Genomic DNA, 17,304 nt, shown 5'->3' with positions numbered 1-17,304 from the left:
AGTGCCGTGTCCTGTCTTTCCTTAAAATCAGCAGAGACTGTGACCCACCACCTCCATGGGCTGTCATTCCAGTGTCTAATCTTCCTTTTCATGAGGAAATGCCTCCAAATATCCAACCAAATCTCCCGGACACACCTTAAGGCCCTGTCCTGTTGCCCTGTCCCTACGGGGATACCCCATCCACGTGTAAGAGAGGTGCCAGGAGCATGGCCCTGTCCTGTCCTCCTGTTCCTGAGGGGATTTACCCCGTCCATGTGTAATAGAGGTGCCAGGAGCACGGCCCTGTCCTGTTATCCTGTCCTTGAGGAGATTTACCCCATCCATGTGTAAGAGAGGTGCCAGGAGCATGGCCTTGTCCTGTTATCCTGTCCCCGAGGAGATTTACCCCATCCATGTGTAAGAGAGGTGCCAGGAGCATGGCCCTGTCCTGTTATCCTGTCCCCGAGGAGATTTACCCCATCCATGTGTAAGAGAGGTGCCAGGAGCACGGCCCTGTCCTGTTATCCTGTCCCCGAGGAGATTTACCCCATCCATGTGTAAGAGATGTGCCAAGAGCATGGGCCAGGCTCTCCTTGGTAGTGCCCAGGAATAGGACAAGAACTAACAGGCAGAAACCGGGGCACAGGAAATTCCACCAGAAAATGAGGAAAAACTTCTCCCCTGAGCAGTGACTGAGCACTGAACAGTTTGCCCAGAGAGGCTGAGGAGTTTCCCCTCACTGGGGATATTCCAGAACCATCTGGAAACAATCCTGTCCCATCTAGGATGGCCCTGCTGGAGCAGGGAGGTGGGACCAGGTGACCGCTGTGGCCCCTTCCAACCTGAGCCATTCTGTGATTCTGTGAGATATAACCCATGAAACAGCAACTTACAAGTTCTAAGTGACATCCAGTTGTTAAAAAAATAAATTAATTATTGGTAGGATTGCCATGTTAAGGTTTAGGGCTCAACATGTTTCAATGATCTCAGACCTTGGGGAAGGTTAACAGAGCTTGGGAAGAAGGAGCTACTACTGATAGTGGACACAAAGAATGCAGAATTTACAAGCCACAAGGACGTTTGGCAGAACTCCCAAGATAAGGAAGAAATAAATAAAACCAACTCAGTAAATAACTGTGCTGAAATCAGCTCCAACTGGGTAAAAGGTGATTCTGGCAAAGAAACATCGCAACAACTGACCCAAGAAACCCACAGATTCAGAAGATGAAAAAGTGCTTATTAGCATAAGAAGTGAGAGAATCATTAACCAGTAGAAGATAGAATACTAATTAAGAAAATAACTATCCAACTTGTAGCAGATCAATAATAATGGCTTTGTCTGCTAAAATGTATAAATAGTAAGAAGTAAATAGTTAAATAAAGAGTAATAGTAAAAAAGTAAATAGTAAAATGTTTTGATAGTGGGTGTGCTTGATTTGTGGAAGACCACCAGCACCCAGGCTTGTACAACTCCAAAATAAATGATGTCTTTCTCAAGTGTGTTATTATTGGTTTGTTGCACACTGGTTAATGTGACAACAGCAGGACCTTCTGGCTCCAGAGCATCTGATGGCTCATCCATGGAATGTGGTGGGGTCCCCAAGGCTTCCTGAGGGACTGTCCCTCCAGGAGAGGCTGGGTTTGGGTTGAGGGTGAAGGTTCTGCAGCCACCCCTCACCAGCCACCTCTGTGTGTGTGAGGCAGAGATGTGCAGGTTGGGGTTTTTTCTGTATTTTTGAAGGCAGCAGTGTTGCAGGTGAGATTTAGCATGGGACTTTGTATTTCCCCATCAGTGGGGGTGGCAGGGTCTTGCCTGGTTGTGGGGCTGTCAGAAGTTAACCTGGGTTCAGAAACTGGGCTGGAAGAACATGAGGGTTGTGGAAAACCTGGTGCCAAACACCCCCTGGTGCCAAACACTACCTCAGGTTGAGGCAGAGCTCCAATGTCACTTTTTGTCCCCAAAATGTCCATGAATGGGAACAGGGAGCAAAGCTTCAGGGATTTGGCTGTACCACATGGCTGCTCAATACTGTGTTTTATATTTCAGGTCCTCAGCCAGTTGGTGCTCATTTCTGGAATGTTTTTGGTGCCTGTAAAAGACAAACTTTTCTTTTAATGGGTAACACCAGTTACAAGTAACTCATGTGGGCTAATTCTTTCATGTGACCAGCAGCATGTTGTCCCAGCAGCAAAGGGATTTCATTCTGTTTTACTCTATTTTATTTATGTGTGACTGAAATAATTGCTCAGCAGTGTGATTTATTCTAGAATGGATGGACCTGCAGGACTGTCCTAACATTTTCCTTAGGAAGGCAGGCAAACTACCATGAGAGTCCCATTTCCAGCTTTGGAATGGGAACCTCAGGGGGATCGTGGGCTTGTGAACAAGACACTGAACTAGAATTTCAGGATTCCATGTTCCCCCATGTGCATAAATCAGTAAGGCTTGCCTACTGACAGAGTAAATTTGCTTTTTGGCAGCCTTGAGTTCAAGTGCTTGAAACTTGACTACATCTGTGGTGACAGTGATGAAAGCTCCTGCCCATGATGGCCAAACATGAAGAAGTTAACAGGAAAGGATTTGCAGATCAGGTGCCTTTCAGAAGTGGGACTTCCTAGTATTTGAAGTTTTAAGCTCTTTTCTTATTTTTCTGCTTCTTTTTCACTACAGCTGCTTTAGGAAAAAAACCCTGTAATTTTCTTGTTAGACAATTGTGTGTGTGTAATATTCCAGTCTCTTGAAATGTTAGTATAGTAACTTTTCTCACAACTGAAACTACCCCACTAACAAGTGAAAACTTAATAAAAATGCTCTTTAATAATGTCCTTGGAAATTAAATTGAAAGATTCTCCAAAGGCAAAATGCCTTTTCTAAATTAGTTCCAGTCAGTACGAAGCACAGTAATATCCTAGAGAAGCCTGAGGAAAGGACAAAATGTTTGTATGAAAGAGTTTACAAAGGAGTTAGTTACTTAGTCCATGCATAAACCTGCACTGACTTTAAAACCAAGGTTTTCAAGGTCCATGTTTAATTAAGATAACTAAATCAGTCAAAGGACAATGAAGTTTTTGAAGTATTTCCTTGCAGGTAATTTCTCATTTCATGTGGACTAATTGTTATCTAGTATTTCTCCTTGTTATATCTATTAGGTATATCTATTCTTTATTTTTTTCCCCTTCTTAATCCTTCTTTAAATACTTTAACTACTGTGAAGAAAAAACCCCAGTTACTATGATGTCCCATGTCTACCCATCATGAAATAGGGAGACATTTTCCATCTCCAGTTTTTGTGAAGACTGCATTTGAAAAAGAGGCGTGTCTGAACACTTGCAGCCAGAAGTGGGTGATACAAAGATCCTGTTTGCGTCATGGAAAAGCATCTACAAGAAAGGGTCTCCTCCCTCTAAAGATCTTGAAGAAGGGGAGACCTCATTAGTTTTCTAATGAAACACTGACAATAGATGGGAAACAAAAATATATTATGGTAAAATTTATGTATCATAAAGGAATTGTATTTACTAAGTCTCATTGCAACAATAGAAATGAGCAGAGTTTTTATTGATTGATTTAAAAATACATCAGAAATTATCTTGAGTATCTTGAAAGTGAATGATGAAATTATATGTTAAAAATTATAAAGATATTAAAGATTATGTAGTCAGAATCTTCCATGGCTAATAATAGCAGTAAACCCTCAGCAGGTTGATCTGTGCAACTAGAAGGACTGCTTTACTATTTTAAATTTTAGTCAACTTTTTGACTAAGATTTAGGTATTACTGAATGTCCTCATTGTGAGACATACAACCCAAGCCTCCTTGCAGCTTCAGAAATTCTGGGCCCTTTCCTATTTGGGAAAGGGTAAAAGGTCAGTTTGTTGCAGGCTGGCATGCATTTTGTAGCAGAAATGTGCTGATGTGCCCAAAGTGCTGCAGTGGGTGATTTCAGAGGAGGCTTTTGGCAGGAGCTTGAAATGTTGCAGCCGTTCTCTCTGCTGAGACTGTTCAACACACTTGAGCTTCCCAGCTGCCTGAGCTCAGCCAGTTCACTTGCTCCTGCTGATTCCTCGGTCTGCAGTGTGCCATTTCCCTTTGAAATCAGTCTCTGGTTGTCGAAACTCCATGGTGTGCTGCTGTGGTGGGAGAGATCCCAGGAACCTCCTTGTCCCAGGGCCTGCCCCAGGCGGTGCCTGCCCAGGTGGACGCGCCATAGCAAATCCTCTTCTGAGTCGCCACCCTTGGTTGTCTCCAGTGGGACCTTTCTGACAGGGACGTCTCCTCTACATGACTTTGATCTTTTAACTTTCTTGTTAATTAGAACAGGGTTGATCATTGATTCTGGCAGAGCAGATTCATGTCCACCTGCAGGAGAAATGCATTTGTGCATGTTACTATGGTGGCAAAACACAAGGGTATGGTTTCTGCAGCATTAACAAATCTGAAAAGCTTCAACATGAGTTTAAACTGCTCTTTCTTTCAGTGGCTGAGAGTAGTGCAAGTTCTTTTGGTGCCAGGTTAAGGAGTAGAACTACTTCATGCTTGCTTTGGCAGTTCTGAGGGCATAAATGGTATCCAAGTTTTAGTCAAATGAAAATGGAAATTTGTCAAGACAATATTGATTTAACTGGTACTCTAAGACTCATTAACAGCACAGATTGAGAATTGACTTTCAGTAATTAATTGCTTGTAAGCAAAACTTCTTAAGGTGAGTAGGGACTTGCTCAGTGTGTTGGCAAGTGCTGTAATTTGAAAGACAAAAATGTTCTGTTTGAAGTTTGTATGCACAGCTTAATAATATTGTGATTATTTCCAGATGAAACAAGTTGTGAATGTCTTCTTTTTCTTAATGAGGGATCATTAACATTATAGGCTTGTATTTTAATATTTTACTGCAATTTTACTATTCCAGTGGGAATAAATTGTGTAAATAGCTTATCACACTAGTTTTGCTTGAATGATAACTTAGAGGAATCTGCTTCCTCTGTGAATGGTATAGCTGTAACAGCTGGAGAGATTCTGGTCTCCTGTTTTTTATTCTTCTACCCCTATAGCCTAATTTCTAAAGCACTATGAAAGTTACTGTTAAAAATATATAGGCTATTAGGTACAGAAATGCTAATGCTACTTTAATTACATGTAGCGGTCATCAAATTGCTGGACATGACTGGTTTTTTGTGTCTTGAAAATGAACAGAAAATGATCTATTACACTAAATATAATTCACTGACACTTCTTAAATATACTTCAGATGGTATAGATGCAGTTTAAAGTAGGGGTTGTACAGAGTGCTGGCCTTATTTACAGGGTTGAATTATAGTGACTGTGTCTGTTGCAGTATAAGTTCTGAAACACATTAAGGGGAGAAAAGTAGACATAGAAGAGTGCTGATTATTTTCTAAGTGTCTCTGAACAACTGTTTTAAAAGGATTGTAATCCTGAGTTTGAAATTAAGCTAGTTTGAGTAGGAGTAGGCAGTTTTTTGCCTGCACAAAAACCCAACAGCACAACCTCTGCTTTAGAGCTGCCTTTTGTGTCATCTTTACAAATATGTATTAGGAGATGTCAGACCCAGCTGATTTACTGGCAGTAAATGAACCTGCAAAACAGGGATTTTGCTAGGCAAGGGCTTGCACTGCTGCCTTTCTCTCCCACTGCCAAAACAACAACCCCAGCATAGTATCACAGAACTTTTTATGCTCCTTGGCCAGGAAGGGTTGATCTGATAAGAGCTGTTTTGCAGCCTGGCTGGGAGGGAGGACCGTGTCAGACCACACTGGCTCTCATGCCATGTTACTGGGAGAAAGGAGACTGAGGCACGTGCAGAGCTTTGAGACACAGGTGTGTTTGTGCATCCCTCTGTACAGTGAGGTGTGCTAACAGAATTTCTCAAGGTGACACCACTCAGAGACATAAGAATACACAGTTCTCTCCCATGCAACAGTGAGAATTGAAGTTATGACTGGACCTCATCCAAGAAGTAAAGCTGAATGCCTATTTCTTATCCAAGAAATAAAGCTGAGCTTGGCTGGCTACAAAAAGGTCCACGTGCAAATCAGAGCCCTGTGTGTTCTGCAGAACAGCACAGTGTAGCACCAAATTGTGAAAACCAAAGCTTGTTCTCTGTATGTGAGAGAAAAACCAAGAGAGAAGGGAACTGAGAGTCTGAGGTGAAGCACATTTGCATGTTTTTGTGACGTTAACTGTGCTCTTGGCTGGGCTGACATTGATAGGCAAGATCAGAACATCTAGACCCTTATAACTGATCACCAGTATAATCATGATCTGGCTTATGAGCTGATCAGAAAGTTCAGAGTGACAAATGTAGTTCAATTTTAATACTGTGCACTGGTTTTGAGTTCAAGGTTGATTTGATTCCTTGCTTGGCTACAGGTGCAGCACACAAAATTGAGCAATGACCTTGGTTAGAAATACGATAGTCCTGAACCACTGGGTGTTGAATTAGCACACCTCCAGCACCGTCCAAACTTCTCAAGAAAGCTGCAATTATACAGATATTTATTTCTGGTTTTCTGTCTGCTTTTCCTCCATGTAAATTGTATATTATAGCCTTGTTGCACAGTTGTTTACCATCTGGCCATATGCTGTCATCACTAATAGATTCTTTTAAGGTTCTGGAGTGGCAAAAGTTAATCTTATCTCAAGTTAGCTTGGGAAATACTTGGAAGAGATTTCTGCAGTCAGAGCCCCAGTATTTGTTCTGTTGTGACTGCATGTGCTGAATACTCCCACTTAATTCCTAAAGTAAATACTGTTTTTCAGCTTCTTAGCCAATAAATAATGAATGCACTGCTGTATTATCCCCTAACTGGTGCCTTTCAAATCTTCTCATGGTCTTTGTTCTCAAATAATCAGGAGTGGGCAGAAGCATGAATGTGGCTGTGTGTATTGGGGAAGAAACAGAACAAAGTTGTTTTCAGGTGATTTCTTGGTTACTAACCCCTCTGTCCAAAAAAATAAAGAAGTTAAAGGGTCTTAAGTTCTGTTTAAAGTTCCAAAATTTCATGACTTCTGCATACAGGAAGTGACATACAAAGCTAAAAGTCCTCCAGAAAACTTGGAATTACCATTCCAACTGTGGTGCAACAAACCTACAGTGCTCAAAATCCCTGTGGTTCCATGGAAGGACAGCAGCTCTGCCAGGCAGGAGCAAAGCAGGGTTTTACTGGTAAGAACAAAGACCTTTGGCAGGGACTTTTAAGACCACAAGGGTCTGAAGGTGATCTCCTTCCATGAGGGTTTTGTGTGTTTGACCTTTGAGGTTTGTGTGTATGTGTGGGGTTTGTGGTGGTGCTGTTGTCACCCCTTTCCCAGCACAGCCATAATTTTACCCTCTAGGGTAAAACAATTTCCTGTCAGTGCAAATCACTGATCCATACATGGACTGCCTTTTGGAACTACCTGGAGTTTCAGGATGGTGTAGGGCAGTCCTGATATGGCAATGTTCATTTCTGCTCCACTTTTCCCTGAAAATTGATGGATGTAACAGGTGCAAAGTGCTGAGCCATGCAATAGGCTTTCCCAGCTCCCACAGGAATGTACAAGGTAAACTTTTAGGACCTTGAGAACTCAGTATAACAAAAAATTCCCAAATTCTGACTGCTTCTAACAGTGACATGAATACTTTCCACACAGGTTGTTTGAAGATAGAAGTTAAGTGCAGCAGGTTATGTGGTTTTGTGTATGTTTTGGGGAATGTGCATGTGTATAAAAATATTTGTATGTGGATTTTTAGCCCTACTACATTTTAAACTCCCCAGAATCTTGTGCAGTTCTACTTTCTTACATATTTTAATCTTCATCTAAAAATGTCCTTGCAAAAAATCTGCTCTAATTACATTCTTTATATCTGAAACTTCATTTGAATTAATCTGAATAAAAGCTTCTGCTCCCTTTCTTTAACTAACATATTTTTGCTATAACTGATTAGATGGGCTGTTTTGTCTTCAAGTTAGCTGCTTTTTGATACCTGATAAAATAAGCTTGTATATATATGTTTTTCTTCCTCACAGAGATTTTAATTCTTTCAACATGAGAATTTCAAAACATTTGGATGAAAGAATATTGAAGAAGCAAATCTGTTGTATAGTTCATGATTACATGGTTTTTTTCTGATTTTTTTGATCATGAAGTCTCACACAGCCAAATGCTAGAACTGCTGAAAAATGTAGAGGAAAATGTAAAGAATGAAATATTCTAAATCCTACACTTGTTGAGGTAAATACTAATATGAGAGGTGAATGAAGCATGGGGTTTATATTAAAATTAAATTCAGAAGACAACTTCATTAGTTGTCTTACTATTCTCAATATCACTTTAACTTGGAAAACTAATGTATCAGTGTAGTATTGTCGGCAGTAGTCTAACTAAAAACTTTAAAATAATTGCAAGTTTCTTTTATAAAAACTGTTTGACATGGCAGGTAGATGAGTGATACGTATTCTTACTAGTTTTTCTATTTGTGCACTTTCCAAGCAGTATGCACTAAAAATACTTTCAAAACAGGAGCTTTTGTTCAAAACTTGCATCTTAGTTACCCACTATGACTTTTAATTAAAATTATATTTTAACAGCCCCCCAGGTTCTGCTTGTTACTTGCTATTTGCCATTACTTCCTGTAGTCTTTCTTTACAGAGATAGAGAAGGGAAAAAGAGAAAGATGACCCAGAATTGCTGGTTCTGATGGAAGTGTTCAAGAGAGCAGAAATATTGCAGAATACATTGCACGAATACACTTATCATAGACATGAAGAACATGAGTACTGTAAAGGTTACTACTTATGTTTAGAACTTTATTTTACTGATATAAAACCTGTAAAACCTTACCTCAAATATGTTCATCTCTTTCAAATACATAATAATATTTCACTGACATGAAGCTTATTGATATAAATATAAAACCACCTTTCAGCAAAACAAATAAAACCCCAAAATGACAGAAAAGGAATTTTCTTCTACATCTCTTGAAGCTGAACACAAAAAGAACAAACTAAGTGTTATTAGAGATTTAAGGAAATAATCTTTACATTACATAGACATTTTTTTTCTACAAATAGAAGCGTACCTGTTTTATATACAATAATGTGTGGTTGCAGTTTTTGCTTCTGTTTTATATGGTCATACTGCTCCTCAAGCATGCTTACATCCATCCTGGTGAGCTTCTTAACAGCATCTGAAACCTGTGGCTCTGAGCTATGAGTCACTAAAAAAATACCAGTCACGTATTTGTAAGCCTTCACCATCTGTTCCAACAAGGAAGAAAAAGCCAAGCAGAAGCAGGACATTTCCTTCATTGTGCTGGCAAAAAAAAAAAAAAAAGCAAATCAAGTGTGAAGCATCTGAAATCTTCTAAATGAAGAAGTGACTTTCTTCCAAGCACGGTGCCTTGTGTCAGGAGCTGCCTGGTCTGCACTGGAGCTGTGGATGTCACTCAGGTTGTTTTCATGCCGAGTGCCCGGAGCTCCTGCAGCCAAGGGTTCAGGATCAGGACTGCATAGCTGGATTCAATGTTTACTTAAGGTTGTGAGCATATGAACCTTTGCCAAAAAAAACAGTGAAGTACAAACCCTCGCTGAACACAGCCACACACAGAAAAGGCTGGGTAATACTGGTTTATGTAGCAAAGTTAATTCTTAAATGCATGCTGTTGTGGAGGCATCCTCAGGCCAGGAGTTCCACCTGGGAAATATTTTTCTTTTTTCCTGTGTATTTTGTGTCTTTCCCCCCCACTCTCCCTTCCTTAACTTTCAGTTACATTCTTGCTGACGCTTCTTGGGGCAGTGGGGTGGGAGGGGAGGGTTTATTAAGCTTTCATACTTTTGTGCTTATTGTTGCCTTTCAAATAATATGTTAAAAATATTCAGGCCTGGGTGCAGAGTCAGAAAAATATGGGCCAGAAACACTAAGAATTGGGATGCTGGAGACAGGAATGCCTTACTCTGACTCATTCAGGACTTCTGCTGTTCTTTAAAATGAAATAAACTACAGAAATAAGAATTTTGTTAATGAGAGCTGAGAAAACTTTTAAAATCCATGGTAAGCTAAATTTTAAAACTTAATGTTAACATTATTATCTCACAATGAGGCAAAAATTTGAAAAACATGGCTTTTGATCATATCAGGTAAAGTATAAATCTTTGCTTGGGCTGTGTACTGCAAGTTTTTATCCCTGAAATTGGTCCATCAAGGGCCCAAGTAGTACATGAAAAAATTATGCAGTGCAGTTCAACTGTAATTTTAATATAGTTGTGCATCTGGTCATTCTCATACAGTGGCACATTTTTGGTAAGAGTTTAAAAGGACTATCTAAAAACTATTTTGAGTAAACAGTCGGGTATTTCCTAAGAGACACTTTGAATGCAAGACTAAAGTTTTGTAACTAAAGTGTCATCCTCTACTGACAATTTACCTTTTGTGTGGCATAAACCAAGTAGGGAAAACAATTCTTATCTTTATTCTCTGCTCCTGTTGTTTTTGCACGTGTGTTATGGAGATTGTTTACTGAGAGTGAGTTCTTAATTGAGTTCTGGTGATGGTTGCTCATATTAATTGGCCTATGAGGTCCAAGCTGTGTCCTGACTGTCTGGAGACAGCCATGAGTTTTTCTTTAGTATCTTTTTAGTATTCTTCAGTATCTCTTTAGTATAGTTATAATATAGTATTAATATAATATAGTATAGTTTTAATAATGCAATTTGTTCAGCCTTCTGAGTCAATGGAGTCAGATACCCATCATTCCCATATGTTTGGGAATGCATATGATAAAGCACAACAGAAGTCACTGAATCAGAGAATATTCTGAGTTGTGAGGGACCCAGGGATCATCTAGTCTGAAGTGAATGGTCCATAGAGGGATCAAACCCACAGTCTTGGTGTTATTAGCACCATACTCTAACCCACTGAGTTAAAGTCAGTGGAATTGTAGGGAAGATTAATGGTTTGAAGTTGCCTTGAGTGAGAGAAAATGGTAGTTTCTCTTAGAAATGGATAACATTACTGTCACTTTGATGATAGGCTTTTATTTATCCATTGGTCTCTTCAAGATACTTTGTGAGGGGGTGTTTCATTCATGGAATGTTAAGGGTTGAAAGTGACATTAAGGACCATCTTGTCCCAGCTCCCCCTGCCATGGGCTGGGACACTTCCCACTAGGTCAGGTTGCTCAAGGAATTGTCCAGCCTGGCCTTTAACACTGCCAGGGTTGGGGAATCCACAGCCTCCCTGGGCAACCTGTTCCAATATCTCACCACTCTATTTCTTTCTAATATCCAGCCTAAACTTCCCCTCTATCAATCTGTACCCATTACTCCTTGTCCTGCCACTACAAATCCTCATGAAAGGTCCCTCTCCATCTTCCCTGTAGGCTCCTTTCACATACTGGAAGGTTGCAATGAGGTCTTCACACAACTTTCTCTTCACCAGGCAGGATGTTAAATCCTCTCTGTAAAAGTCAGTTGTGCAACAACAGTTACATCTGTGTAGTTGAAATGGTTACATTCCCTTTGTGCACACATGGGAAGAGCAGGAAGATGTGTCACACTTGTAAGGAAGGTGTGTTGTTACATGGTATCAAGGAACTGAGTAATAAATTGCAAGTTATGTTTCCTTACAAAATACTGGGACTGGTTGGGAAGCAACAATATGCTATTATAAAATTTATATATAAGGAAGAGATGCCATTTACTGAGATCCATTAAACAACAACAGAAATGAGCAGAGGTTGTATTCATTGATTTTAAAAGTTATAAAGATATTAAAGATTATATAGTCAGAATCTTCTGTAGCTAGTAAAAGTAGTAAACCCTCAGCAGGTTTACTCATGTAAGTAGGAGGTCTACTTTGCTATTTCAAGTTTTTGACTTAGTTTTAGATATTATTGAATATCATAAGACATATAAATCAAGTCTCCTTGCAGCTTCAGAAATTCTGAGCCCTTTCCTATTGGGGAAAGGGTAAAAGGTCAGTTTGTTGCAGGCTGGCATGCATTTTGTAGCAGAAATGTGCTGATGTGCCCAAAGTGCTGCAGTGGGTGATTTCAGAGGAGGCTTTTGGCAGGAGCTTGAAATGTTGCAGCCGTTCTCTCTGCTGAGACTGTTCAACACACTTGAGCTTCCCAGCTGCCTGAGCTCAGCCAGTTCACCTGTTCCTTCATGTTCCTTGGGTTGCACATAAATGATTGACTGAATCAGGCTGAAATCCTGCAGATCTGGGGAATCCCCTTGGAGATTCTGTGCCTGCAGGTGACAAGACTCTGGATATGCAGTACAGAGTTCTGGGAAGGCTCAGCAGGCTCACATGTGTAAATCTGCTGTAGCTGACTTGTTAATAATTACTCCTGCCTTCCCAATATGCTTGTGCCTTACAGCTGGGTTACCTACCTCAGCTGCAGTCCTTTCCTGCCTTAGCCAGGGAGAGAACAGTAAATACAATACTCTGTCAGAGACTGTGGATACTCATGAATTTGGCTTCTCTCTACCTCAGAAAAAGCATGTGTCATGTTAGAATTGTTCTGATGTATCATGGCTTTGTTAGATCTGCTTTGATACTCTGCCTTCAGCGGTAACAAACACCTGGTGCTCTCTAGCAAGCAGTGCCTCAATGGCCTTGTTTGTCCCGTGTTCTGAGTTGTTGTCACATGGAGTCTGCCTCTGGACCTTCAGGCAGTTGGCTTATACATTGGGACAGGAGATTTAATTAACCTCATTACAGTTGGAGCTGGCATTCAATACAAACATTATTAATGGTCATAAAAGTTACCCAACCTTTTTAAAATTCCAGTCACACTGTTTGACTCTCTGACCTCCTGTGAAAGTGACTTGTGCAGCCTGCCTGTGTGTGTGGCAGGAGGAATTACTGGGATAGCATCCTTAAACCAGAAACACAGGCTTTGCCTTCAGAGATGTGAGCTTCACTTCTCATTAGAGGAGCATTTAACATGTAATGGGTTTATATCTGATCAGAAATTATTATTAATTATTTGTGCTCCACCATTCCCTCAGCATCAGGAAAAGCCATCACACGTATTCACGTGAGTGGTTTACACAAGTCAGTCCCCTCCCAAGCAGTGCCATGGGTAAGCAACAGAACCACAGAGCAGGTAAAGGAGCCAGATGGCCAGTGAGACAAAGGGAATGGGCCCAGGTGGTACAGCAGAGAGGAGGAAATGCAAACAGGATTAGCTCAGCCAATCCTATATACACTGCAGTTTGTTTGCTTCTCAGGGAAAACTTGTGAACAGAGTGCACAGAATTGTTAAGGCTGGAAGAAACCTTTAAAATCAACAAGTCGACCCAGCACCACCACGTTCACCATTAAACCATGTTCTCAGGTGCCATTACCCAAGGGCTTTATAACCCTTTCCATGAAAAAAATTTCCTAAAATCCAGTCTGAACCTCTCCTGGTGCAATGTGAGGCCATTTCCTCTCATCCTGCCACTTGTTACCCAGAAGAAGAGACCCCCACCTCACTATGACCTCCTGACAGGACTTGTAGGGAGTGAGAAGGTCCCCTTTGAGCCTCTTTTTCTCCAGACTGAGCCCCCACAGCTCCTCATCAGACTTGTGCTTCAGGCCCATTCCCACCTCAGTTGCTCTTCTCTGGACACGCTCCAGCAAAGTCTTTCTTGTTGTGACAGGCCCAAAACTGCACTCAAGATCTGACATGTGATTGAATCAGACTCTGGAAGTGTGTATACTTTGTGTGTATGTGTGTTTGTGCAGTACACTTTGCTTTCAAGTCATGTCTCTTGTGTCTGTATATACACACACACATATATATACATGTGTGTGTGTTTTTTGTGAACAATTTGCAACCAGGATATGATTAATAAAATAAATTGCAGCTCTAATCTCCATGACATCAGAAAATACATGAGGTTAATTGTAACTTTGATATGTAGTGAGCTGGTGCAGCTAATCCTTGTTATGCCACTGGGATAAACTTGAAAACAGATTACCCACAGGTTCTGTTCTTACAGCATAGTGGAACAACTTTCCTTTTAGGTATTACTAATAAATAAAAAATATTTTTATGCATGCACACCATTTGATTTCTTTTAAAATCAGTCAATCAATCTTTAAATCGAGTTACCTGGAGCTCCAGAGCCCTGTACACTTTCCCAGTATGCAGCAGGTGGCACTATTGGAGTGGCATGGCTGTGTTTGCCTGAGACTGACACCTTAGAGATCTCCATTTGGGTTGCTCTAGGTTGCAGAGGAGTATAAGCAGCCAAGCCATTTTCTAGCACTGGCACATGTATCTCTGAGCAGCACTACAGGTTCTGAAAATTTATTGCCGTGATTAGGTTTGTGTCAAAACTCGTTCTTTTTTAATTGAACAAATTCCTGATCAAAACATCATCTGAGTGGTTTTCACTTGATTATCCACTGAGGTCTGAAGAGCCCTATTTCCCTTAAGGCTTTTCTTCCATCACAATGGAACCAATTCTTCATTTCCTTGAGGCAAAACAAAATTTGAAATACTTCATAGTCCAAAAGCTGTGTCTTTAGAACCTGAAGTAGATGTTTACTGCCCTTGACCTTGGTTGCAAAATCTCATTTAAAAAGATGCCACTAATTTTATCTCAGACTAATTAATTTGTGTGTAGTAAATTAGTTTTTTATTAAAAATTGTTTGGAGGACCTTTTAGGAATAATTGTTGATTTAAAGATAATTAAAAATGCTCATAATGGTTAACTGACTGAATGCACTTCCTGTAACACTGGGTTTTACTGCACACCTGAGACTAGAGGTATATTATTCATGATATTCGTGTGCTGAATTATAGACATGTTCAGCACTGTTCATGGAGATTAAAAGGACAGAATACAAATGTCTGTACATTTTAACTGGCACTGAGAAGGAAAATCAAAGCTACTGTGCTAATCCCCTTTCTCTAGCTAAGTGTAAGAAAGTGACTATTTTATTGTTAGAAAATGTAATGGCACAAAGACAGATAGAAACAAGATGGCTACTTTTATTTGGATTCCAGGCAGTATTAGTAGAATCAACAGTAATTGTTTACTTTTTAGTGAGATTTTTGATAAGAGCACACACATTCCTATTGTTTGAAAGCACAACCTTAAAGCATGCCCCAGCTACAGAGTGTTGTGAGTAGAGCACAGGACTTTCTGATGGGACAAGATTATTTCTGGTGCTCTTTGCATGTCCTTGCTAATGGGGTGAAGGCTCCTATGATGGAAGTTTTCAAAATGATCTTGAGTTGTTTCCTCTGTCTGATCTTTCCTGTGCTTTCAGACCTAAAGATTTCAAGTATTTTAAAGGATTCAGGTATTTTAAACCTGCCCTTCAGGTCCCTCTGAAGGTTTGGTGAGCTTGGGTTGCATGTAGTACCTCTTCACATTTCCTTGACAGGATTCTAGATACCCATTTTATTCCTTGTGCCTTTAGGTAAATATAATTAGGTAGTGTGTGTAGGTAGGCATATCCCAAATATCTCTGATCCTGCACTCTGTCTGGGTGTCTCTAAAGTTTAATCAAGCACACCAAGTTAGCACTGAGGGTTTCATACTAAATATCTTGTGCTTTACATGTTTTTACCAAGAAAGGTTAGACCAGCTGATCCTTGAGGTCCCTTCCAACCTTGTATCCTGTGGTTCTGTGATTCACTCACTCATCTGGCTTTGCAGGTCAGGAGCTTGGTGCTATCCAGTCTCCTTTGCAGAACCACATTCTTTGTTTTTTTTTTTTTTCTTTTTGTGGATGGTAAATGTTGTCAAACAGAAATTACTGTGTTCCTGCATGTTAAATTCAGTGCTGCTCTTGAGGAGTTAAATGAAGCAGATGTTCTGTATGTGTTTTTTGTGCCTGACATAAGCAGCATTTAAAAACCTCTGTTCTTCTGTCTTGACTTGCTGAGGATTAAATCATATTCCTTTGGAGTGTTAGTTGCTACAAAAAGTAAACTGAAATGCTGAAATGTGCTTTGTTATAAAGCTGCTCCCTCTGTTGGTTGTTTCATTGATAGGACTGGAATCTCTCCTGGGCAAACCAAACAGCCTCCAAAACTGAGGGTCAGGAATTGTTCATTTTGCAGCTCTGCTATCCTTGCCCACCAAGAACTTCTGAAATTCTCTTTTAGAAGTGACAATGTGGAGAGGAAAGTCTAAGAAGAAACTGAGCATATTTACCAGTTAAAGATTTTAAACAAATGAACTTTTGATATCTTCCCTCACAGTTCCCCTGGCCTCTTTCTCCTCTGTACTAACTACTTTTCTGACTGTTTTTTCTGTTTTCTGGGAGGTGACAACAGCCTGTGGTTATTTGTTCTGCCAGAAGACATAACAGGCATATAGGAATTCTATGGGGATTTCAAGCAGGGTCTAAAACAAATTGTATAAGCTATGTAACTTTCCACCTAAAAATCCACCTTGATTTTTCCACCTAAAAACTAAAGGATTGTGATTGCAAGATTTTTGGTCCTTCCTGGATGGTGCTGAAAAGAGCAAGGTGGTTATTAGTGTCCAATTCAGGCATTGTTTGAGTAGGAATGAGTTTATCTTTGATTGCTTTTAATCAATAAGATGTACTTATCTGTAAGTGAAGTTTGATAAGAATCAAACACAGCATGAAAGAACTGGTTAATGTCTTTTTAATGAAAAGTTTTATCTGGATGACACCATCTTGCTTCTGATGTATTTGCTTTTGACTAGAACACAAACCACTTTGGTATTCATCTTCAAGAAACTCTGCTGGGTGCATAAGTTAACTTTAATAAGCCTTGCAAATGGCTGTAGTTAGGATAGTCCTCTAAAGAGGATGGTTAAGTACTGTTACTATTGTGAAAATGAATGGGGACTTGAAGCCTGTGCAGAGGAGGAAAGTGTCCTAAAAATAATTTGTTATTCAGAAGCATCCTTCACTTCCATGCAAAAATCTCATGAGGGCTTTGTGCTGCACTTCATAATCACTGATAGCCTAATTGAGTCAAGGAAATTACAACTGTAAAACTAGAGTATATAAACTACAGTATATAAACTAGAGTAGGTAAAACCAGATACAATTCCACAGTGCCTGATTCAGTACCCACTGAAGTCAAAACATCTTTTGATCAATTCAATAGAAGTGAAATTGAACGATTGTATGCTCATGATCAAATAAAATCTACAAACTGACCAATACCCATGAACCTGATGGTATAGTAGAGATTGTGTATTGAGCCATCATTTAAACTCTTTTCTTGTACCCATTATTTGTGTGCTTGTGTGTGTTTTTATATGGGATCCTGTGCCAATTCCTCATGAGCTGTCTGTAAAGGGCCTTAACTGGTTAATGCAGTACCACACCTGGC

At 40.0% G+C, this 17,304-nt stretch overlaps 2 protein-coding genes across 2 annotated transcripts in view; one reads left to right on the top strand and one right to left on the bottom strand.

Moving 5' to 3' along the window:
• Positions 1–3,537: 3,537 nt before the first annotated feature.
• On the bottom strand, positions 3,538–9,379 carry C2H9orf152 (chromosome 2 C9orf152 homolog). The gene is made up of 2 exons (XM_064703857.1): positions 9,060–9,379; positions 3,538–4,339 (listed from the first exon to the last, which is right to left on the bottom strand). Exons 1-2 carry the CDS (start codon positions 9,286–9,288, stop codon positions 3,768–3,770), a joined length of 801 nt encoding a protein of 266 aa, XP_064559927.1. The 5' UTR covers positions 9,289–9,379; the 3' UTR covers positions 3,538–3,767.
• XYLB (xylulokinase) overlaps positions 7,149–17,304 on the top strand; it is a 100,028-nt gene continuing 89,872 nt past the window's right edge. Inside the window, exon 1 of the mRNA XM_064703856.1 lies at positions 7,149–7,163. The gene's annotated coding sequence lies outside the window, so the exon portion shown is untranslated. The remainder of the gene's footprint in view (positions 7,164–17,304) is intronic.

This window comes from Zonotrichia leucophrys, chromosome 2 (genome assembly GCF_028769735.1).
Source record: "Zonotrichia leucophrys gambelii isolate GWCS_2022_RI chromosome 2, RI_Zleu_2.0, whole genome shotgun sequence".
Lineage (NCBI taxonomy): Eukaryota > Metazoa > Chordata > Aves > Passeriformes > Passerellidae > Zonotrichia > Zonotrichia leucophrys.
This window is presented reverse-complemented; position numbering and strand designations above follow the sequence as displayed.